The 22,040-nt window shown below is 50.8% G+C and overlaps 9 protein-coding genes across 9 annotated transcripts; 3 read left to right on the top strand and 6 right to left on the bottom strand.

Moving 5' to 3' along the window:
• Window positions 1-2,802: 2,802 nt before the first annotated feature.
• CC1G_11351 (hypothetical protein) lies at window positions 2,803-4,271 on the bottom strand (the record flags this gene model as incomplete). The annotated part of the gene is made up of 6 exons (XM_001839588.2): window positions 2,803-2,920; window positions 2,982-3,130; window positions 3,184-3,414; window positions 3,469-3,640; window positions 3,704-4,098; window positions 4,152-4,271. The coding sequence occupies 6 exons, from the start codon at window positions 4,269-4,271 to the stop codon at window positions 2,803-2,805; spliced, it is 1,185 nt and encodes a 394-aa protein (XP_001839640.2).
• A 408-nt stretch (window positions 4,272-4,679) lies between these two features.
• Window positions 4,680-5,255, bottom strand: CC1G_15650 (hypothetical protein; the record flags this gene model as incomplete). The annotated part of the gene is made up of 4 exons (XM_002910175.1): window positions 4,680-4,861; window positions 4,921-5,007; window positions 5,058-5,117; window positions 5,171-5,255. The coding sequence occupies 4 exons, from the start codon at window positions 5,253-5,255 to the stop codon at window positions 4,680-4,682; spliced, it is 414 nt and encodes a 137-aa protein (XP_002910221.1).
• A 367-nt stretch (window positions 5,256-5,622) lies between these two features.
• On the bottom strand, window positions 5,623-6,949 carry CC1G_15649 (hypothetical protein; the record flags this gene model as incomplete). The annotated part of the gene is made up of 6 exons (XM_002910174.1): window positions 5,623-5,692; window positions 5,745-5,902; window positions 5,953-6,198; window positions 6,266-6,428; window positions 6,502-6,872; window positions 6,935-6,949. 6 exons carry the CDS (start codon window positions 6,947-6,949, stop codon window positions 5,623-5,625), a joined length of 1,023 nt encoding a protein of 340 aa, XP_002910220.1.
• Window positions 6,950-7,257: 308 nt separating this feature from the next.
• CC1G_11349 (hypothetical protein) lies at window positions 7,258-8,230 on the top strand (the record flags this gene model as incomplete). Its single annotated transcript, XM_001839586.1, has 5 exons — window positions 7,258-7,609; window positions 7,663-7,788; window positions 7,838-7,882; window positions 7,933-8,031; window positions 8,088-8,230. 5 exons carry the CDS (start codon window positions 7,258-7,260, stop codon window positions 8,228-8,230), a joined length of 765 nt encoding a protein of 254 aa, XP_001839638.1.
• A 153-nt stretch (window positions 8,231-8,383) lies between these two features.
• Window positions 8,384-8,923, bottom strand: CC1G_11348 (hypothetical protein; the record flags this gene model as incomplete). Its single annotated transcript, XM_001839585.2, has 3 exons — window positions 8,384-8,533; window positions 8,591-8,809; window positions 8,870-8,923. 3 exons carry the CDS (start codon window positions 8,921-8,923, stop codon window positions 8,384-8,386), a joined length of 423 nt encoding a protein of 140 aa, XP_001839637.2.
• Window positions 8,924-9,574: 651 nt separating this feature from the next.
• On the bottom strand, window positions 9,575-10,795 carry CC1G_11347 (hypothetical protein; the record flags this gene model as incomplete). The annotated part of the gene is made up of 6 exons (XM_001839584.2): window positions 9,575-9,739; window positions 9,800-9,947; window positions 10,000-10,371; window positions 10,493-10,578; window positions 10,634-10,716; window positions 10,765-10,795. 6 exons carry the CDS (start codon window positions 10,793-10,795, stop codon window positions 9,575-9,577), a joined length of 885 nt encoding a protein of 294 aa, XP_001839636.2.
• Window positions 10,796-11,048: 253 nt separating this feature from the next.
• On the top strand, window positions 11,049-13,536 carry CC1G_11346 (hypothetical protein; the record flags this gene model as incomplete). The annotated part of the gene is made up of 13 exons (XM_001839583.2): window positions 11,049-11,122; window positions 11,182-11,241; window positions 11,301-11,339; window positions 11,393-11,512; window positions 11,577-11,642; window positions 11,692-11,775; window positions 11,838-12,068; window positions 12,125-12,256; window positions 12,309-12,404; window positions 12,452-12,541; window positions 12,593-12,987; window positions 13,038-13,130; window positions 13,184-13,536. The coding sequence occupies 13 exons, from the start codon at window positions 11,049-11,051 to the stop codon at window positions 13,534-13,536; spliced, it is 1,833 nt and encodes a 610-aa protein (XP_001839635.2).
• Window positions 13,537-13,741: 205 nt separating this feature from the next.
• On the bottom strand, window positions 13,742-17,044 carry CC1G_11345 (hypothetical protein; the record flags this gene model as incomplete). The annotated part of the gene is made up of 10 exons (XM_001839582.1): window positions 13,742-14,577; window positions 14,628-14,729; window positions 14,783-14,836; window positions 14,892-15,053; window positions 15,111-15,634; window positions 15,685-16,117; window positions 16,172-16,346; window positions 16,410-16,662; window positions 16,709-16,805; window positions 16,852-17,044. 10 exons carry the CDS (start codon window positions 17,042-17,044, stop codon window positions 13,742-13,744), a joined length of 2,829 nt encoding a protein of 942 aa, XP_001839634.1.
• A 1,558-nt stretch (window positions 17,045-18,602) lies between these two features.
• Window positions 18,603-21,411, top strand: CC1G_11344 (hypothetical protein; the record flags this gene model as incomplete). Its single annotated transcript, XM_001839581.2, has 2 exons — window positions 18,603-21,069; window positions 21,122-21,411. 2 exons carry the CDS (start codon window positions 18,603-18,605, stop codon window positions 21,409-21,411), a joined length of 2,757 nt encoding a protein of 918 aa, XP_001839633.2.
• Between the last annotated feature and the right edge of the window lie 629 nt (window positions 21,412-22,040).

The raw sequence follows: 22,040 nt of genomic DNA, 5'->3' as shown, positions 1-22,040 counted from the left end.
CCGCCCTGGCAAGGCCAACACTCAAGCCGACGCCTTGTCACGCCTCGACATTCACCAGATCACCGACGCCGAAGACAACAAGCAACAGGTCGTCCTCAAACCGGAGTACTTTGCCAAGATCGCCGTCGCTCACATGATCGTCAATCCCCTGGAGCAGCGTATCCGCGACGCCAGCACCCGTGAAACTCACGTTCTGGAAGGACTTGCCCAACTTCGCACATCCGGTCCTCGTCGTCTCGTCAACGGTCTTGCTGAATGGGAAGAAGAAAACGGCCTGGTGTACTATAAGGGGCGTGTCTACGTCCCACCCGACGACGAGCTTCGCCGCGACGTTCTTAAGCAGTGCCACGACGATCCCACCTCTGGTCACCCCGGCATCCATGGAACCCTCGAGCGAGTTGAACGGCAATACTGGTGGCCTGGCATCCGAGCCTTTGTCAAGAAGTATGTGGATGGTTGTGACGCCTGCGCACGAAAGAAGCATGTACAGCACCCCAAGGCCTCCACCCAGCCTCTAGACGTTCCCCAAGGTCCCTGGGAATCCGTTGGTGTCGATCTCATCACGCAGCTTCCTGAAGCACACGGACACGATGCCATCATCGTCTTCACCGACCACTACAGCAAGGCTCTCCACGCTTTGCCCTGTACGTCCGACATCACCACCGAAGGCGTCGCCGACATCTACTACCGAGAGGTCTTCCGTCTTCACGGCCTTCCCCTGCAGTTCATCAGTGATCGCGGCCCCCAGTTCGCCTCCAAGGTCATGCGTACCCTACTTCGTCGACTCGGTATCCAATCCAACCTCACCACGGCCTATCACCCTCAAGCCAATGGTCAGACTGAACGCGCCAATCAAGAAGTCGAGAAGTATCTCCGCCTTTACGTCAATCGCCGACAGGACGATTGGGACGAGCACCTCCCAATGGCTGAGTTTGTGATCAACTCCCGCGTTCACTCCGCTCACAACCGCTCGCCATTTGAAGTCCTCTACGGCTACATTCCTCACTTTAACATCCCGGTTGGCAAGAGAACTGGACTCCGACCTGTCGACGACCGCCTTCGGCACCTGCAAGACGTTCGGAAGGACGCCGAAGCTGCACTTCGACTCGAAAAGACCCACCAGAAGGACGCCTACGAGACCGGCAAGCGATCTGCCCACCAGTTCAAGGAGGGCGACTACGTTTGGCTCGACGCGAAGGATATTCAGCTCAAGATACCCACTCGCAAACTCGGTGACTTCCAACTAGGCCCCTACAAGATTCTCGAGCGCATCGGCGACCTCGACTACAAGCTCGAACTCCCCAAGGACCTCTCTCGCATCCACCCTGTCTTCCACGTCGACAAGCTCTCTCCCTGGAAGGGTAATGATATCAATGGCACCTTGCCACCCCCGCCTGAACCTGTTGAACTGGAGGGGGAGCTTGAGTACGAAGTCGACAGCATTCTGGATAGCAAGTTCGTCAAGAGGGGGAGGGGCCAGAAGCTCATGTACCTGGTCAGTTGGAAGGGGTATGGCGCTGGACACGACTCTTGGGAACCGGAAGAGAACTTGAAGAACGCGCAGGAGCTCATCGCCGAATACCACCGTCGACACCCGAACGCACCACGCCGTATCTCTGCCACCGTCTTCGCCTCTATTCCCTGGCAGAAACAGCCGACAACTCAACCGTTCTGGCGTACGGACCTGGATTGGGAGGAGGGGCGCCGTTTGCCTAGGATCATCGAGGACGATGAGTCTTAGAAGGGGGGTAATGTCGTGAACTGCCGGTATGGCCCCTATTTTTCCTTATCTTATCTCATCGTTTTCCTTTATCTTATCTTCGCCTCTACCTTACCCCTTATTCTCGTCATGGACACTTTCACTCATGGAACACTGCCTCGCCTTGCCCTTTGCCCTGTTTCCTATTGTTCCTTTCTTCTTGCACAGCCTTGTGACTCGTTATGACTTATCGTGGCTTCTTTATTGTTATCATCCTTGTTCTTGCGCAGCCTTGTTGACCTTCCCCTATTTGTCTTTCATGTATTGCATCGTTATTCGTCATTCTGACTCACGGCGGCTATGTAGCTTGTAGTTACAGTATATAAGTTGTGTAGTTGGCCTTGTAGACTCCTCAGCTTGACCTCTTTGTCAATACACTGCTCTACTCGTCGCTCCAACTTATTGCTCAACGTCTCTCATCGCTCCCACTACTCTTATCTCGCCTCCGCTCATTACTCGGCTTAAATAAGCTGAGTGTAATTTAACGCGAGCGCGCGCGAGCATTTTGTTCCCTTTCATCAGTCAACTGGGAACCTTTTACTATATATGGAACGTCGGAGTTTTATTCACTCTCCGCTTTCACAGTCACTTAACTTACTTCGAATACTTCATAGATTTAGCAATATTCGTCTTCACCTTCTGTTCTGCTGTAACGTACAAAACTCTAGCTACCCTAATCAGAAAAAAAAAAGGAAAAAAAAAAAAACAAGAAAACTTCGGTTCAAAGGCCTTTCCGCAGATGTGTCGGAGATTGAATCTGCCTTTGACCTGGCCCGTTGTTCGATTCGACATCTTTATTTCGTAGTTAGGTATATACATCTTTCGTAGATAGGTATATCATGTAAATTAGCTAGAATACTATGGCAATTATAGAAAAAGGAGGATTTTTAATTTCCTATGTACGCACGCTCTGCACGTTCGTTCGACTTCTGAGACTCGTTCTCAACCGCAAGATATATTCATTCTTAACGGAATCAGGTATCACGAATCGCCTTCTATTTCAGCTATACTAATTCTATAGTATACAGCTCGCTGTACTCGACTTAAGGAATTAAGTCGCAGCATTCCTTCTCCCATCCCCACTCGTACTCGTACACATGTAATCGGAGTTGTTCGACGGTAAACTCCAGCTCTACATCTCGCATTCTCTTCATAAACGACCTGGAACAAATAGATGTCGTTAGTCTCCTCACACTTTTCTAATTTCAACCACGGCCCTAACCTTGTCAGTTTGGCCAACACCGGTCCAACGTCTTCATCTCCGACATCAACCAAGTGCCCCTGGGCATCTTTCATGACGACCAGAATCCCTCCTTCCTGCCCAATGTATCTTCCTGCCGTGCCCACAATCCCTCTCATCACGCTGTTCTGCTATTCCAGAAATGAGTATGTCTGCTGTAAATCAGAAACGATCACATGCTCACCTTTAGTCCACCTCCATTGGTGAATAACCCTACAGCATGTTTTCCATCACCGATGGACAGATAATCTGCTCGCCAGGTTGCCCTCTCGTCCACAACTGGGAGATACACAGCGGGAATGGTGGCGTATACTCCGGCCATACGATCACTGCATCTGCGAAGCGGGACTGGAACCATGACCACTGAGCTTCTGTCGTGGACTAGTAGAAGCCCGGTCACCCAATCGTATCCTCTCTTGAGACATTTATCAGTCTTTTATGAAGCAATACTGTTTAAATTAATACTCACCTCGACCATCGCCCATGCTTTGTTCAACGCCCTCCGGGTACGAATACCAATCCCTGGATGAGTGCTTCTCAATCCGTAAACCAGCCCCAGAGCCTCCGGTAGGCTCACCACAGTCTGAACTCTTGAAACGGCGTCGCCACACATCGCATTTGTAACTTGGTCGAACAGGTGCCTGGGAGGAAAAACAATTTCTGCATCTCATGCGAACATCGAGTATAGAATTAAAGACACTCACTTCACATATCCTACAGCGAAAAGCTGAAAATCTCCAGCGACTGTGTCCTGTAAGTGGCCGATGGCATTCGTGGTGACGACAAGGCACGCTCCCTTGGTACGCACAAAGGTGCGGCTCCATGCAGAGGTCATCCTCGTAAGAGTCGGGTTGCGGGCTGTTCCCGCCTCAACTTCACCGGCCGACAGTATGATCCAGCAGCGTCCGTCTGCCAAACTGTACACAGGCTGGATGGTCATCTTGATAGTGTCGTCGACTTTTCCCACCCACGGATCCGTCTCCAGGCCCTCCACACTATTCCATCTATCCATGCCGTCTTTCAACGCGACTCGAACAACAGCCGGTGTTGAGCAGTCGGGGGGGAGCAAGATGGCAGCAACATCCTGGCTATCGCCTCTCTACATCGCCTGTCACTCGTAATAGAACTGATAATACTGTCTGTAGTACGCACCAGGAAGGATATTCTCGAACGTTGAACCGCTGCTTGCGTCCAGGCAGAGAGGTGTCGACGTCGCTCGCCGTCGACTTCGCCGTTGTCAACTGTGCCCAGAGAGTACGCAAAGTCTTCCATATTGGTTCGGAACGAGCACCGGTGGATGAGAAGACACCTCTCTGGCCGTTCCAGCAACAAATGACCCTGACCATACGTGTTCCTCGCGGTATTCGCATCGTATTCTCCGACAAGTGACCGACAGTTTGGACCGACTCGGTTTACCTCCTACCGACTCGGTTTGGTTCCAAAGCATCCACATGGGTCTGGTCTTTTTGACCAGAAATCCAAAAACATGCTCGTCAGTCCACTGGATTGATTCAACATCTCGGCTCGTTCATCCGACTTGATTTCTGCCCAAACACCCTGCTTCCCGTTCCTTGTCTACGCCGCTTAAGCAAGCTTTTTGTTGGCAGGAGTCGTTCACGCCGCTCTTGTCCTACGGATCCTTTCTGTTTGTCTACACTATCCTTGCCAATTAATTACTGACTACATTTTGTCGTCTTCTAACTGCGTCATTATGCTCTCGATTCTTTCCATGTATAGGTATGCGTCATCAATCTTCGACCACTCCTCTTTCTCCCTCCCAACCCTGGCCTCCCATAGTATTCCTGAGATTTCGTTCAAGCTATGGTGCTTCATTGCTAATTCCTTGGTACGTTCTACTTGAGCTAATTTGGCCTTGTAGTCAGTCACTTCGCATAATAAATGATACATTCTGAGGATTCACCTTCACGCTCGAGGATCCAGTTAGTTTTCAGACTCTTAGTCAATTTGGAGAGCTTGCCGTATATGGACGTCAACTCCTTTCTGTCAACTGTCTTAGAGTGTCAGTCCTGGCCGTCGCAGGAGTACACAACACCTTACCATCCGCTGTCTCTAAGCCTGAAATTGCTTCATCGCTCAACTCTTCCAGCGCTTGCAGATCTGCCCATATCCCTGTCAGTATCTCTTATACTGAAAGACTCGACGTTCCGCACCGTTCCAAATCTCCTTCACAGGCCCGACACAGCATCGACTGCCTGTCTTCCAATCTTCCCGGACTTGCTTGAGATACTCCTCCATGAAACCGCACTCGTACCCGTTCACATTACACCCTGCGCATCCAAATGCGTCCTCTATTGGAACGCAGTCGTCTGGATTATTGCACGTTCCGCAGGATTCCTGATTTGATTGTGTATACCACTGGGAGGTCCATGAGTTCCATCGATCCTGGTCCTGAAGAGCCTCCACCCGGAAACACTCTTCCTGGATATTTGCGTTGGGAGTAAGCATCCGACGTGATGTGATGATGGACGAAAGAGAGAGCCGTGTTTCCCCCCTAGTCAGACGTTGCTCAGGGGTTAGTTGCACGGCCACTGGCATGCCTTCTATACTTCAATCGTCGTCTTTATAACGTTCCTGTACAATACGCAACAATATAACCAATATTCTATAAATGTAATTTAACGTTTGCGTCCACGTCCTTTAATAGAAGGTCTGAGGTGCTATCAAACATCGCCCTGGTCGTCGGTGTTTAGTTTTTGTTGTTAACTGAAGCTATTGCAGACTCACCTTAAGGCGAACTCGCAAGCGTCTTGTACGTCCTTGAGGCCGACGTTTCGTAGGCTCCCATTTTCCTCGTGCATAACTACAATAATAGGCCCGTTTATACCAACTGTATACGACGTTTCCCCGCCGAGATACTTGCTAAAGAGTTCGTTACTTTCTCGCTACGGAAAGCGTCAGCGATTTTTTTTTTTTAATACACTGCAGAACTTACCCCTACGTTGTACGACCCTACTGCACCCCCACCAATGAAAGGAACGCCTCGCTTGGATGCCTTGCTCTTAAATAGATACACCGACCAGTTGTCTTGCACTCCAGGTTGCTCAATGTACGGACGCAAGTCGAGGGCATGGAGTCCTTCCGATTTCTCCCTACCGGTTTTCAACGGGATAGGGACTATGGAACCCACATATCCCTTCGAGGGAATGTACAAACCAGCCACCCATTCCGACCCAGAACGCTATAGGCGAATAAAGGCGAAAATTGAACGAGGCTTCCTCAGAGGGTCGAGATAATGACATACTAACCTTGATAGAGGTGATTACTTGCATAACGGCACCCGTTAAAGCGGACGAGGTTAATCTGAAACCCAAGGAAACACACTTGTCTCCCTTCACATACAAGCGTACGCCAGTGAGAGCATGCCTGATAGCCAGAGCTCTCTCCTCCGCGACACACTCCAGGAGTTTTCTGTTTTGGGAGTGTCTTAGCGAATGCGACTCTGTAAGTGCAGATCACTCGCCTTCGGAACCCTTCGACAAACAAGGGGAAATCAGAACGCTTCGTTACCACCAGGTCCCCAACAGAGTTGGCGATCAAGACTAAGCAAGGTCCTCGAATGGAAACGCAGCTAGAAAATCCGGCCGTCGCGATGGCTTGAAGGGTCGGGTTCACAGTGGACTCTGCACCTGTTTCTTCGCTAGCGATGAGGTACGCTTTGCGGCGTGCCCCTTTGTATCCCGGAAACGCTATGGTCAGAACTATTTTCTCCCTTTCCCCATCCAACCAGGGGAGAACGTCGAGAGAGCTTAACGTGTCTGATTTATCTGCGTCCACGATTGTTACCGGTGCTGCGATGACTTCAGCAGTGTCTGGCGGAAGACAAAACGCGGTTATGGTCCCGGCTCCAATGACCTGTGTCCGTCGCTCAACGTGAGTTAACAGTTCTTTTTCTCGGTGAGTCTGGTAACACGTACCCTTTCCCTCTCCATGCTGAATTCGAAAGCGCCTGCGAACCACGATGAGCGGTGCGTATGGACACCTGAAACTTTATTAATGTTTTATCCACTCAGTAGAACAGGAAGACTCACTCATTTTTACTAAAGCGTGTGGAGACTATCACGAACAACAACAAACGGATTGCTCGTGGAATAGCAGCATCCACCTTTCGCTTGGCAAAGAACCGGCTTTAGCCGGGTCTGCATCCAGGATCTTATGCGTCCTGTCGGGCGCATTCAAAACTTTCTCTCTTATCGTTCATACCTACCGCTGTCCGCACTCCTACACCACCATATTCGACATGAAAGGCTTCTCCAACTTTGTGCGCAATCCCGACGCTAATATTTTCGTACGGCAACTCTTCAACAACAAGGAATGGAACGACTACGCTCGCGACAACCCAAACCCGCCCGATAGATGCGACCCGGACTGTGGTCAAGGCTTATGTCGCCCGGAGGTTGACCTGTTTGGCTGCATTGGGTGTGCCACTCGTCAAACGGTCTGTTCCTTTCTCCGTGATTTCATAGAACGCCGTCTCCCTTCTCTCCTTCATCCCGCACTTCCAAATGCTGTGAACGACGGTTTCTACCAAGGCCAGGCCATTCTGCGCAGTCCTGTCAATCGTCCGGAGTACGGGCCCGCCGCTTGGAAGAGTGAGCACATTTTTCCTTTTCGCCTCGTCGTAGTTATCAACAACCTCTTTCAGAACTCTACGATCTTGCCCTCGACAGTCGCAAGCTCCTGGCTACCACCAGGGACAACGAGGAACTCATCTACGGCAAAAAATTCAACTTGGGAAATCCAATGTCCGCCATGGCCAAGGCGAAGAGCGGTTAGTCTTTGCAACTGCCTGCATTAACTTTCTGACTTCTCCCAAACAGACGGCAACTGGGACGCCTTTGGCTCCCTTGCTCTGGAGTTACATGGTATGTTATACGCTCACCGCCTGGGTCATTTCCTCATACCACATTTGCAGGTGAACTTAAGGTGATCGCTGAACGTATCGTATCTGTCGCCCATGCTATGGACACGAAGATCGCGGACTCCCAGTGGGAACTCTTTCCGTTTCTCTTTGGTATGTCCACTAGCACCCAGCCGCCGCGGAAACCGAGATATTCATGTAACCTTTAGCTGTCCATCGCGAGCGTATTGCAGCTGCCCGTCAGAAGCGCTTGCTCGAAGAAATCGCTGCCGTGGTCAACGTGTCTGGGCCAGCCTCCGAAATTGTAGCGCAGCTCAGGGAACTGCTACCTCCCCACGACTGTGATATTTAGACGTCTTGTACTACATGTATTCTGATTCCAAACAAACGATATCTGGCATTCCCTTGTCTGCGTCCTTTGCCCCTATAATTGCCTTTTGAATTCCGAGTTCCCTGCAACCATGTCTTAATCAGAATGAATTCTTGTGAGGAGCGCCCAGCCTTCTCACCTTGCCAGCGCGCAGTTGATTCTGCTCTTGAGTTCTGTCTCAGCATGGGCCACATGTCCAGTCTCCTTCTCAACGACAACGACCAGCATGTGGCCGCGAACATGTGTACCTTTCACAAGCTTCTGAAGAAGAGCGTTCACCGGCCGCTTGACAGTCCATCAGAAAAAAAAAGCCCTTGACCCATGCTGAAGAAATCGACTTACAAACGGATTGGTAAAGTGACACGCGATTCCCATGCAAGAATCGTCCAAATCCAACTTCAGAACGTTGGCCTTGCCTGGTTTGTCTACTCCGATGAACAACTGAATCTCCAAGTCGGCCAGGCCTGTCGCATGGAAGACATGGTCTTTGATCGGCACAGGGACAAGTATCGGGAACGGCAAATCGCAAGGGAAGAGAATTGCATCCACTGACGGCCGCTTCTAAGAGCCACAAGTAAGTTGAGATAAAGATTGGTCAATTTAAACCAACATAGCACTTACTCGGCATTCTATGAGAGCCTGTTTAATCGCTTCTTCGCAGGAAATGCCTTGCATTTGGTCTCTGTTCCTCTTTAGCTTCTTGTTAGAGAGGCGACGTTTATCTATTGTGAATTACATGATTAATTAGTGCCGTAATCTCGGGACTTCAAGTTAAACCGACCCAGACCGACCCGTGAAACGTCCTGCACAATCAAGATAAGCCTGTCCTGTTTCCCCTTTCTATCTGCACCCGGGTTTACCGATCGCCTACGTGGACGTTGTTCATACGTGTGCCATCGCCACCACCCTATCCTAGTCGTCCCTTCATTGCTTTCTATTTCCCTAAATTGTTTTGGCTCTTAATCTTCCTTTACGTGTACCCGCGAAAGACTCGGAAGAGTAGCATTGTCTGCCGTAAGTCGTTTGGACTCCCGAGTCGGTTGGCGATATCGTGGGCATCGAAAGTCCTGTGGATATGTTGCCTGAACCACTCATGCCCCGTTGGGGATACTTTAAAACTTCCGATGCAGAGTTCGCACCCAAAGAAAATTCTTCCACGCGTCGAAAGTGCGGCAGGCAAACGTGTCGACAAAACGGCGCAATTTCCATTAGTGAATGGCTTCAACCCAACGTCTACACGGCAAAGTAGATACCATTCCTCTTAGCGTCCACCCTCTCGTCGATCACTGACTATGTGACAGAATCTGTCACGGAGATTAGTCGCTTCTAACCGCTCCCTTCGTCTTCCACCTCGGTATCAATGCGCATGCGACAGAACCTGTCTTGGGTTTCCTGGATCTCCTCGTCATCGGCGTAAGTGGGTTTCCTTTTGGGGATAGCTGTTCGAACGAAGTTCGGATATCGGCTTCGCATTCGCAACACGGCAGCCGCCTAGGTCCGTGTCCATGGAGTCAATGGAGAGAGCTACATAGCGAACTTGAATGCACTTACGTTGCGTTCTTCTGTATTGATTTGCATGAGTGCCTTCAATAAGAATGTCAATTTGAATCGCTTGTCCTTTGTAGGGATGCAAGCGAAGACAACAGTAGCCTCGACAATGTCTCCAACTTTAAATACAGCTGGGCTACAGTCTTCAAACCTGCAGTGAACGTCAATCGTGGCGTTTCCCTGTTTGGAAAGCTTTCACTCACTTCACTGTTCCATTCTCCTGCATGACTCTCGCCCGATAGTCCACCATGTTATCAGCTGTGTAGAGGAACTCTGAATCGCAAAGCGACGTGAGCACGCCATCCGGGTCGACCAAAGGGGAAATGATCTCCTGCCCTTGCCCATTGGCTGCGTTCCGATGGGTGAAATAACGGCATGAGACATCTAGGGCTGAGTGGCCGCTGACAGTGGTGGCCTCCATTGGGACCAACGATCCTTCTGGTAGATGCTGATAAAACTGAAGGTACACGGTTTCGAGAGCTGTGATTTGTTTCTCGAACTCTGTGGATCCTAAACCGCCTAAGGTGACAGCTTGCCGCATATGAGGACGCGACTTCTTCATTTGGGTAAAGTTACTGCACGAATGACTGTTAGACTGGCAATGTTCGACGTCATGGATGAGGCACAAAATGTCACCTTGGTCTCGAAAGTGGGGGAAGCAGTTTGGACGTTACAATCCCCACCACGCGAACGTACGTCGGTTCCATCCCCCCCTCTTCACTGGCATTGGATAAAACGCAAAATCCGCGAGCTCCTACTTGGAGCACGTCCAGAGTGTTCGCCTAGCCGTTTCCCATCAGAAAAAAGAGCCAATAACCAGGAGGAGAGTGCCGTTACCTTTAAGTCTGACAATTGAAAGACACCCCTTTGACCAGCAACGATTTTCCGACGCTCCTGGATAATGACGTCCAGTCGAGAGGCTTTTGGTAGTTAGCAATACGTGTGGTGGCATCGGGTGGAAACCTCACCAGCTTTAGCAGTGTCGTAAAACTCGTCCATTGATACGAAGGGATGGCCTTGGGTATTGAGCAGTGAGTGCCCTTCGATCTATTTGTGGTGTCGATGGCCCTCGATTCGTTTGTTTCGCTGCGCCTTCGCGAGCCAGTTCGATATCAGGAGACGGGACTTTCAGTTTTCTAATTTGGGTACCACCGAGATCGATCTGGCTAAACATCCATTTTGGTCCGCACGACAACCAAAAAAAAAAATATAAAAGGCTTGCATCTCCCCGCCTGATTCCCCAATTTCAGTCATGGGCCCACCCACAAAATCAAGCAACAAAAAGGCAGTCAACCCTTCCCAAGCGAAGGCGCCAAAGACTTTGCGGTGAGTTGTTCAACGTAACTGTTGACCCATGACTGACGGTAACTTGTCTTTCCTAACAGGTCTTCCTCAAGGTCTGCCAGCGTTAAGAAGACCACGGCTGCCACCAAGAAAAATGTTAAGTAAGTATCGTACATCCTTTCCATTGTGTCATTAAAGTCACTTACTCTCTGTATTGTAGGTCTAAAGAGGTGGTCGAAGATACCGACGGTGAAGAGCGGTGGGTGAAGCATTGACTTGCCCTGATTGAATCTAATCGAACCACACATCCAGGCCTGATGACCCTGCTCTCCCTTCCACTCCTCCTAGCCACGGTCGCTCTCTACGTAAGCGGTCTGCCCCTGCTCCCGAGACTCCGTCAAGTGCTTTGAAAAGTCTGTCCCTCGAATCACCGTACGTCCTTTTCAGATGTTGTATCTCACACCGTCTGATGACCTTTGACATTCTTCTCTGGTAGTACTAAAAAGGCTCGTAGGGGATCCGTTCCTGCCCTTAAGCCTACGCTAGGTTCCCCATTCGTCGAGTGAGTGTTGTTTTGAAGTGTCGACGGCAGAATGCTTACCGATTTTCAGGATCAAGAAAAGTCCTGTCAAGGCGAACACCCTTCGAACGTCCTGTTCCCCAAAGAAGGTTCCGGCGAAAGCGGCGCGCCAAGAGTAAGCATTCTCTGTGCTTGTCCATGTGGTATCGAGTACTGATTCCTTTCCGGCTTGTACAGGGTTATCGAGGACGATTTTGTCGTACCTGACGAAGACGAAGGGGACGAGTGCAGCGACGGTGACGATTACCAGCCCGAAGACGACGGAAATGAGGACTGTGCCCAAGAAGACTCCGAGCCTGAGGCTGTAGCCACGGACGGTGAAGATCTCGAGGATGATGTGGAAGACTTTGTTGGAGAGAATGTGGACGATGAAGGTGCGACGTCGGACGTAGAGACTCAGGAGGCCAGGTACGTATCCATCAACGTTATGCGGGCTTGACAAGGTTGAAGAACCTTCAATGTAGCGACGAGGAAGACGGCGAGGAGGAAATCGAGCACCAAGGAGACGAAGAGGGTGGTGAGGCGTCGGCCGATGGTTCTGATGAAGAAGAGGGGAGTGATACCGAGATTTACGAGCCCGGAGCCTTCTTCCCAAGGTGCATAAGTTTGTTTCCTTCAAAGGCATATAATCTCACTCGGATTATGCAGAGTTCTGAGCTCAAGAGATCCCGTTCTCGATATCGACAGCTTGCAGGATCCCAATGCACCTGAAGGTGTGTATCCTGACGATCTATCCCTATTGAGGTGCGTTTGCTCGAAGCTTCACACTTCGTGTACTGACTGCGCCTCAGGCCTGGATCCATCGAGTCCCGTACCGATAATGAGGCCACCAACATTCTTCCCTCGGCCATTCAAAGGTCCTTGCCCCAGGTCAAAGACGCGTAAGTACTTGTTCGCCTCTACGGTACTCATACCCTGATTGTTTTCCCCAGCGTCATATGGCGTCATCTCGTTTGGTCCGGAAACAAAAACGCTGTGAACCTGGCTAGGGTTGCTGTCGGTTCTGTTGGCAGTAGACCATACGAGCGGGAGAATACTGAGCTGATAGTTCGTGGTCGAGGAACTGCAATCTGTGTTGTCTTTGGGCTCGTCCAGGAGTCAAACTTATATTCTCCTCGCCTGTGGAATGGGAACACGCCCGGAGAAAGGCAGGAGTTCGTCAGCTTCAACCTTCTCGTTAACCCTTTCACCTTCGAGCGTCAACGAATCATGGCCCACACTGTTATGGCGATGAACAACTGGTCCATGAAGTCTACTGAGCACAAGGGTGGTTTGAATTTGACGACGTTGTCTGCGAAGATTGGCACTCCGGCCACCAAAAAGAAGGGTACGATCCTCCCTGTTCCTGATTCTCTCCAGTGACTGAATACTTTATAGAACCAAACACATTCTTCGATCTCACGGCCAACATGGTCAACACCGCCAGCGCTGGATATGGCAGCATTTCCCCTCGCAGGTACACAGAGAAAGGTATCGTGTTATTTCCTGCTTTTGCATTACCCTGTGCTGATTCGAGGCCACAGTCCCGGTCTACGACGCCACTGGAATTGAGGACTTTGACATCGACAATCACATCGACGACCTCAGTGGCACCCTCCCTCAATGGCCAGAAGGCAAGGAGATCCCAATTCTGTCTCTCGTTATCGCCGGCTACACAGTTCGCCACTCCCTGGGTACCAACAGCAACAAGTGGCTCATGAACACGTACATCCAATGGGTAATTGTGATCGCTGACAAGGACCAAGCTGCCGGTTTCCCTGCACCAAAAGCGTCGAAGGCGAAAGCCAGCGCCAAAGCAACGTCCACGAAAACTCCCAAGTCGGCGGCGGCTACCCAAAAACCCTCCAGGAGCTCCAGGTCGGCAAAGAAGACTTAACGTTTTCGTTGTCGTCGATCGTTTCCATTCCCAAAATACCTGCTCTCCATTAATTCTCGCTCCTCTACTCCACATTTTTCCTATTTCTTTTCGTCCGTTTTATTAAATCCAGAAGTTATTTCCTTTCGTACGTAGTTTGCTTTACGTTCAACATGTATACCATACTACGATAAAATACAAAAAGCGTTCAACATGCACGTCTTGACTAGAGAACTACGTCCAGAGAAGATTCATCGAGAAGGGGGCTGGCTTGTCCGTACAGAGAACAAACGAATCGAAGTAGCTTGCGCTCTGCAGACCCTTTTCGAGTAAATGAGGCCCGTCGTAGTTCTTCCCTCGCCCAACGCTCGACTTCTCCGACCGTGGCTCGAGAAGAAATAGCCATCCCTCTGCGAAGGTTGGTGTATGCATCCCAAACTGGTGGGTAAAGCAGAACGAAAGGCCCACTAGCGTCGACAAGTTTCCGGGTGAATTGTGCAGCCACGCGATGGTATTCGTTCTTGGGGTACGAGAACCACGTCCTCACAATGTCGGCCGCTTTGTCCTTGAGCTTTTCCCGGGTCATGGGTGAGTATCGTCGGCGCAACAAAGGCTGATGGACGAAATCTGGAGCGTCGACCATGGTCGGGAAGCATATTGTAGCTTTCAACGTCTTGGGCATGTCGGGGGTAAGGTGAATGTTTTCTATCGCTCGAAAGAGTTGCGCCGTCCAATGTGTGTTGTTAGCAGACCCTCGAACCTTCAACCCATTCTCTAAGGAACCGTCCAGCCACTCCCATGCCAGCATGTTGATTGCCATGATGTTGGATCGCTCCTCGACAAGGTCTAGTACTGACGCTGAGTGTCGCTTCTCGAGGGCAGCTGACATTCCCCACAGTTCATGGACTCGGCCTGTGCCACACAGTTCCGTGACCTTTCCAGGTAAGTCATCGAACATGTTGCTGGAAATGTTGGGGGGAGTGGAATGGAGGTGTTCGACAATGTCCATAGCTTCGACACGGTGTCTCTGTAGGCTATCCAGAGTAAACGTAGACAGGAGACCTATCGCGTTTGGATCAGTCTATGCCGTTACAGGGGTAAGTAAATCGTACCTTCGAATTGAGTCACTTCGTCTTCGTCGCCAGTACCTTCTCCTTCCCTTTCGTCCCTGTCACTGCTACACGCAACGTCCGACCTGCCCTTCTTCCTCGGAGCTGCAAAGGGAATCGTTAGAATTCTCTATGCGGCCATTTGTTCGTAACCGCACCTTTACCGCGCGATGGTTCGCGCTTTCTCTTGGTCAACGGTGAACGCGTAACGACTGTAGTAAAAGGTATGTGAGATTCACGACGACACGTAGTGAGAACAAAACGTACTGGTATCTTGCGTGTGAGGTGCAACCCGAATTCGTGTCGAGGATCGTAGCGCGACACGATCGTCTTGTTCTGGTGTACCTTCGAGTTGTTGTCCTTCAGGCTCGTCCTGTTCGACAACTGCATCCACTTGTCGCATAAAGTTGGTGAGCCGTCTGATTGTACCTGTGAAAGAGACGATGAGGATGTTGCATCGACGGGCTTGTGTGTAAATGTACCCACCTTTTCGGCGTTGCGCTGCGCCTCTACCTTGGCCTTCCGTCTCCCCTGAAAGCACGCACACTGGGAAAGTCGGGGTCATGTCGTCCAACTGGCGATTCCAAGCACTGTCGACGGCAGCTGCGGTCTGGTTACCGTACGGCACAGTTCCCCCAGCATCGGTGTTCCGTTTTAGCACTAGTTCTTCGTATGACATGGCGTCGAACGTATCCTCGTATTTCTTTCCAATTCGAACGTCATCGCCGGTCCAACCAGGGCCCGTTGTCCAAGGGTCCGCACACACTCTAACGTAACCACCGGCCTCGCCCATCTCCTCATTAGGGACTACCCAGCTGAACGAGCTCAGCAGACGGTCTCTGTCGAAGCGCATTTGCAAAGAGGGGTCGACTTGTGAAATGAGATAGGATACGAGGGTGACAATGCTTCGGGATGCATGGTTACCGTAGGACATTGCGGTGGATATGGCACGGGATTGCGACAGGTAGGTGGCCTGGGCCTCGGGGCGGTATGCAGGGAAGTCAGGGATCCTTAACGCATGTTAATGATCATGAGTCCATACCAACACTAAAGCGCGCACCTGAACTGCTTCATCTCTTTAAAAAGCTTGAGAACCTCCGTCGTAACATGCTTGGACCCTTTGGGATGCTCTTCGCCGCCGCCTTCGCGTTTGGTGGAAGGGACCATAGCCAAGGCGGATGAACTGGAAGCTTCTAAGTGGTGCATAGGGGGGTAGCCGACGGCAACGATACGAAAGTGTCGGCGAGGGTGGTTGCCGGCACTCTGCTTGAACTGCACTGCAGAGCCTCGATGAAGGTTCATCCCCGAAAAACAAGCTGTGACGAGGCGGCGAAGGATGAACCCCACCCCTAGCTCGAGGAAGTACAACACATCTTCTTCGACGTCCTGTCTGTCCTCGGAGTAGCAGGTGATCGCTGATATCCCTCCGACACAATCCTTGATATCGCCATGTACTTCTCCTGCAGTTCCCAATTCGCGTAGTCCACCCGTTTCTAATCGAACGTTAGCTTTTGCATAGGTGAGTGATAATGAGGCGGTAGTCGTACCATTTGTTTGACCGGGCATTTCGGCGGTCGCAATGTTGAGTTGAAAGGCGGGGAAGGCGGTATTGCTCTCATGACCAATCCTGGGCAGGTTCACCATTTCGGACCTGGATTTTATGTTGTTGACGAACGCCGCCGGCCCCTTTTCGAGGCATTGCATACTGCGGTAGCTAGTGAACTGAGATAACGAAAGAAAGGCTTCTCTTAGAACCGAAACGTTGAACTCGGCCGGAAAACTCACCTCCAACAATTTCTTCGTAATCTTATCATGACCGTCTAAGGGCCGTCCGAAACACTTCCTTCCCTTGAAGGGAGCCTCTATATCCTTGTTGTCCTGGTGTGTCGTGGAAAGGCTATAACACCGACCCCCTTTCCCCGAGGACGAGCATCGGGGATCCCGCTCATACTGCGTTAATCCGTTCTCGTCGACGTCGCCAACAATCTCTTGCACCAGCTGTTCAGCTCCCTGAACTTCTTCTGGAGTACAATCCTTTCTGGCCGATCGTAAGTCACTGATTCACACAGGTCGAAAATACTTACTTGGAAAGAAACCATAGCTTCATACAGTCCGGAGCCCCACGGTCGTCGTCTGTCCATATGACTCTTGGATCGTCGTCGGGGTCCAGAATTAGCCAACCTAGGATAAGTGAGTAGGACTTCAAGGACTCAGGTGTTTCACGCACCGTTTTTCCTGGCTTCGTTCGATGACTTGGGAATCTTGACAGAGCGTAACGATTGCAGAAGTGTCTTGCACTTGTCCCGATTGCTAGTTCCATGGACGATGTACACGGGTCCGGACTTCCCAGACACCAAGGGATGGGCGTTGACCTTTTCGATCCGAGGAAGACAGTCAGGGCGATTCGGTAGGGAGAACATGGTGGTAAAATTGAGAAGACGATTGCTCGGGAAATTTTGGCCAGCGTCCTAAACCGAGGCCGGGCATTGGTAAAACCGAGTTCGATCGAGCGTCGCTGGGCAATGACGCGATAGGCGGAACTGCTGCGTCCCCAGTTCCGCTTATGTTGTAATCCAAGAAATTCGGTCTCTGTACGGGGGGCTAAACGTTTAATTCCATCCGCTCCAGATACTGTCTGCCGTTGTCGGGTACTGTGTCCATCATAGGGGTATATTGAAGCTTCGAACTAGGTCTACAGTTGATTCAACCGCCTCGTAAATCGAGCACAGAAACAGTTGATTCAACCGCCTCGTAAATCGAGCACGAAAGAACATAGAACCTTCCAAGCAACGCCTCGTAATTCGAGCACGCAGACGGGCGGCTAAACGTTTAATCGGTCCAGATACTGTCTGCCGTTGTCGGGTATTGTGTCCATCATAGGGGTATATTGAAGCTTCGAACTAGGTATACAGTTAATTCAATCGCCTCGTAAATCGAGCACGAAAGAAAACAGAACATCCAAAGCAACGCCTCGTAATTCGAGCACGCTGCAAGGATTGGTCGTGATGGTAGTGGAAGAAGCTGTAAGGGTTCACCGCCACCAGGCACTCGCCCGGGAAACCATCACTCGCGCGGGAACCATCAGGTGGCAGTGTGCCAAGCCTGACTTCTCCGTTTGCCTTCAACCCTTTGCCCAACCAAGGGGTCTACACTGGTCTACACCACCACCACCACTCTGCGTGCTCGGGTTCCGAGGCGTGGTTAGTATAGCAGGTAACTCTTCGGTAGTATGTTCCAGAGTAGCGCCTCGTAAATCGAGCACGCTACAAGGGAGGGGGGGGAGACGGGTGGTGGTGGTCGAAAGAGTTGGGAAGGTCCAGGCTCAACAGGCACTGGCGCGGGAATCCATCACTCGCGCGGGAATAATCAATGACTTGTTCCCAAGCTTGCCTGTCCCCGTTGCCTTCGGCATCCATCCTCCTGCCACCACAACTGGGTCTACAACCACCCTGCGTGCTCGAGTTCCGAGGCGTGGGGTTGGTGAGATGAAGCCTTTCGTATCCACACAGAATTTCTTCATTATCCAGTAAGATGTGCGATAAATACCCCGACGACTAGGCGTGGAGGAACCGGTGCCTGCCAAAATACTTCCGAGGCTGAATGGGGCTCGTGCGCGGGAATCAATTAGCGGCTGTGTGATGGTACCTCAGAACCTGGGGCGCCACATATCTCTTCATCCACCACCACGACTCCTCATCGTGCTCGAAATACGAGGCGGTGAAAAGTCTATCTGCGTACTTCTACTCTGAAAGCTTCGTGTTTGTTACGGCTTTGCTCGTTGTGCTCGAACTTACGAGGCTTCGACTGACCGTTGCTAAGGCATTCATTCAGTAATAACGCGTCTGGGGGGGGGGAAATTCAAGTAGGGAGAGGTGATTTGCTATTGCTGGTTTAGATTGAAGGAGAGTTAGATCGCCAAAAAGGGTACGTTACTCACATTCTCGTATATGTTTGTGATGGTGTTCTTACTGCGGTTAGATGTCGCAATCCGGTCGCCTTCAAGACGTTGGGGGAGTCCTATACTACTCCCCAAATTGCACGAGAACGCTCAATTTCACGGGAGACCCTTTCGCTCAGGAGGACGTAAACCCCTTTCAACCGGAGAAGCACAGACCCCTTGAACGCCCGCGCAAACCTTCGACGAACGACGCTTCGAACACCACTAATCCACCAAAGTTCGTCCAGAAATATCCGCGATTCGGAGACATCTGCGAGCCTCGATTATGGACACCCGCATTTGGTTGGCTGGCGTTCGCACCGATACAGTACTCCGACCCTGGGTATCCGTTCAACAGACTAAAACGGGTCCCGCTACCTTTGATCTTGGGGTCGCCAGAGGACTTCAGTTACCGAATGCCGGAAAACTTCACACAAAGTTGGGCGAAACTAGAGTCTGAACTGTTCGGGGCCGTTACGAAGCTGAAATCCAAGTTCTCGGCGGCTATGGTGCTACCATTCCTACCATGGGCCCACGGATACCTGCTTACCTTCAAGAACCCCAGGAGCTACGATCGTGCAGTCGGTTCGTCGAGGGATTGGTTTTCTATCTGGTGGGGAGCGCTTTCGTACTTGGTAGCACACGCGGATTCTAAGAGGGATGCTTTCACATTGAACAGCTATGTCCCTCAATGGCATGTAGAATTGGAATCAGAGGTGGATACGGCATGGATAGATGGCATTTGGTTTTCCTCAATATGTGACTTTTCATTCAATCCGAATCGAATTGGTTGCATCGTCGATATTGTCAACCCTAAGCCGTACCAGCCAACCGTGGAGTGGTTCGTGAAACACGGCGTGCCCGTCTGGTACCGATGGGGTTCTTCCGAGATAGCTTCGGCTGATCAACGCCTCGCGCCCCCTCCAGGGACACTGACTGGGAGCCCGGAGCGACCAATAGGCACACGAAAACAAATACTCCTACCACATTTACCAACAACGTCGTCGTCACCGCCACCTCCCGACCCAATGGCCTCAAAATTATCTAACTTCAATGCAGCATGGGCCGCGCATTGCGCTCGACATCAACGTGCACATGCCCGAATCATGGAGAAGGAGACCCCTACCGAAAGACAGGCCCGCGAAGCCCGAGCGGCTAACCCTCCAGTGTCGAAAGTCAGGGTGTATGAGTGGTGTCCTTCGGAAAGTAATCCGGATACATATGAGCGGGTTGCGGCGGGGGTTAAGTATTCCAGAGACACACTGTCTTTGTACAGTTCGAAACAAAAGAAGTTTGATTCGTTTTGCAGAGAATGGGATTGCTGTGACTTGTTCAGCGGGGATGATGACGAAATCGACCTGGAGGAGTGGTCGCCCGACGACCTTAGCCTACCTATCCCAACTTCACTCAGGAATAAGATCGCAGAAGCCTACAATCTGCGTTTGGATGTCGACGTCAACGACGGTGGGGCCATCTTAGAGCAATCCGAAGGTACTAGTCTGTCCGAGCACGAAGAGACCTGCCCATCCGCCTATCAACCTCTTCAGATCGCCCGAGGGTCATCAGCAATTGCCACTACAATCGTCGACGAAGAACAGGTGCAACTCGTTTCCCGTACAGACTGGCTAGTGAATACATTATTGGAGGAAGTGAATAGCGTCTTTGGCCTTCACTATGGCTTCGTCCCACCCTTACCATCAACGCCTGTACCATCAGAGGACAATGATAAGATGAGGAGGAACTTCTGCCGGCTACTTGGACTCACAGACAACGAGCTAAAGCCCAATGAATACTTTGCCACTGCACACTACAAGTCAGCGGTACAATTCATGACGGCCCATTCCAAGCGCAAGACCCCTCATGCAGGTTCGTGGGACCTCAAGGACGACGTCATCTCCCCTCTCAAACACTGCTCTAGGCTTCGGGATCTCCGAATCACTGCCATACCGTCCTTCGACAACCTCGAGCTGGTAGACAGCGGTCAATCTGACTGCGTGCCTCGTTACTACTGGTTCAATTTTGCGTCCTCGACAAAGCCTTGGAAGTTGGCTGTTCTGAATGCCTTGGACGCCCTTTTTGTCTGTCGGCTGCCACCTGAATTCAAGGAGGATGAGATTGTGTTAACCTTGGTGCAGAAAGGCATCTCATTCCGTCTTTTCTTTCCCCGTTCCCACTTACAAGCTCGTCGTTATCGAACGCCGTCATATAGCCCTCTGCCCATTAGACCGTTGAAGCACAAGTTTACGAAGATCGATTACGATAGCTATGTGAACACCCGCACTCGAATTCTTTCTCAACCTCATATGCGTGCAGCTTTACGACGAGGCGGGATCATTTGGCGCCTGGCAATCGCAACACTTGGCATGGGGGACGTTGAGAAAACTGCGGTGGGGTGCAGTGGACTACTAACAACGAGACTCGAAAACTGTGAGGGGGAGTACGTGGATGATGGGCTAACCGCACGGGAATTGGACTTGATTTGTGGTGCGTATACCTGTATCGATGAAGGTAAGTTCTGAGAATCATCGACTGTCTCGGTTGGGGCTGACGGTCATTACAGACACAGGTTCGGTCGCAATCAAATCGTGGTGGCCCCTTGCACGGGCATACGAACGCTCAGATTGTGGAGAAAACTATGGCCGTTGGTGCTGCAGGAGGGAGCAGTGGTATATAAAGAGACTAGAAGATATCGAGCGGGGCGTTGAAAAGTTCGACCAACCTCTGGCTTTCCAAGAATGGAAGTCGGCTCAACGTGGCTTGGGACCCATTCGGCATTTTCATAATACCCTTCAATCCGCTTCCCATGATTTCATTGAACGATTCCTCTTCTCTCGAGCCAACACTTCTTGACGTCTTCCCATGATATATATAGTGTTGAATTTTTTATTCATTTTAAACTGTTCTTCTGCATTCACATCTACTAATACTTTGGTCGCGCTTACTATTGGTATCTTGTACTTGTTACTCTATAATGTGTACTCTACAGCAATAACGAAGGTGGAGAAACATCCGATGTACTCGGAGAAGCTGTGAGCTGGGTGGGAACTTTGACGTTTTCCCCAAAAAGTAAGTCTCACGTGGCAGTTTGTTCCAGTCCCGGATCGCGCCGTCGGGACCTTGATTGCGAACCAACACCTTGAAAACGAAAATGCGACTAGCGAGTATAGCGAAGTGTCTTTTCACAACGGTAATAGTGGCACAAGTAAGTCATTGCTTTGACGCATGCACGATAAGAAAAAGAAATGCTTATTGTATGTTCTGCAGATTGCCTTCTTTGCTGTGAATTATATATCGTCGCCTTCGGGCATAAACCTTTCGTCGTGGCCAACTTCGGTTGGTCGCAAAGTCAACTCTTTCGTCGATCGACCTCGTGTTGATCAGAAGTTAAACTATTCGTCCTGGCCACCTTCGGTTGTCCACAAACTCAACTTTTTCGTCGATCGCCCTGGCGGAGATCAAAAGTTAATCCTGTCGTCGAT

This window comes from Coprinopsis cinerea, assembly GCF_000182895.1.
Source record: "Coprinopsis cinerea okayama7#130 chromosome 11 map unlocalized cont3.11, whole genome shotgun sequence".
NCBI classification, from domain to species: Eukaryota; Fungi; Basidiomycota; class Agaricomycetes; order Agaricales; family Psathyrellaceae; genus Coprinopsis; species Coprinopsis cinerea.
Note: the sequence above shows the minus strand (reverse complement) of the source record. Positions and strands in the feature narration are given on the sequence as shown.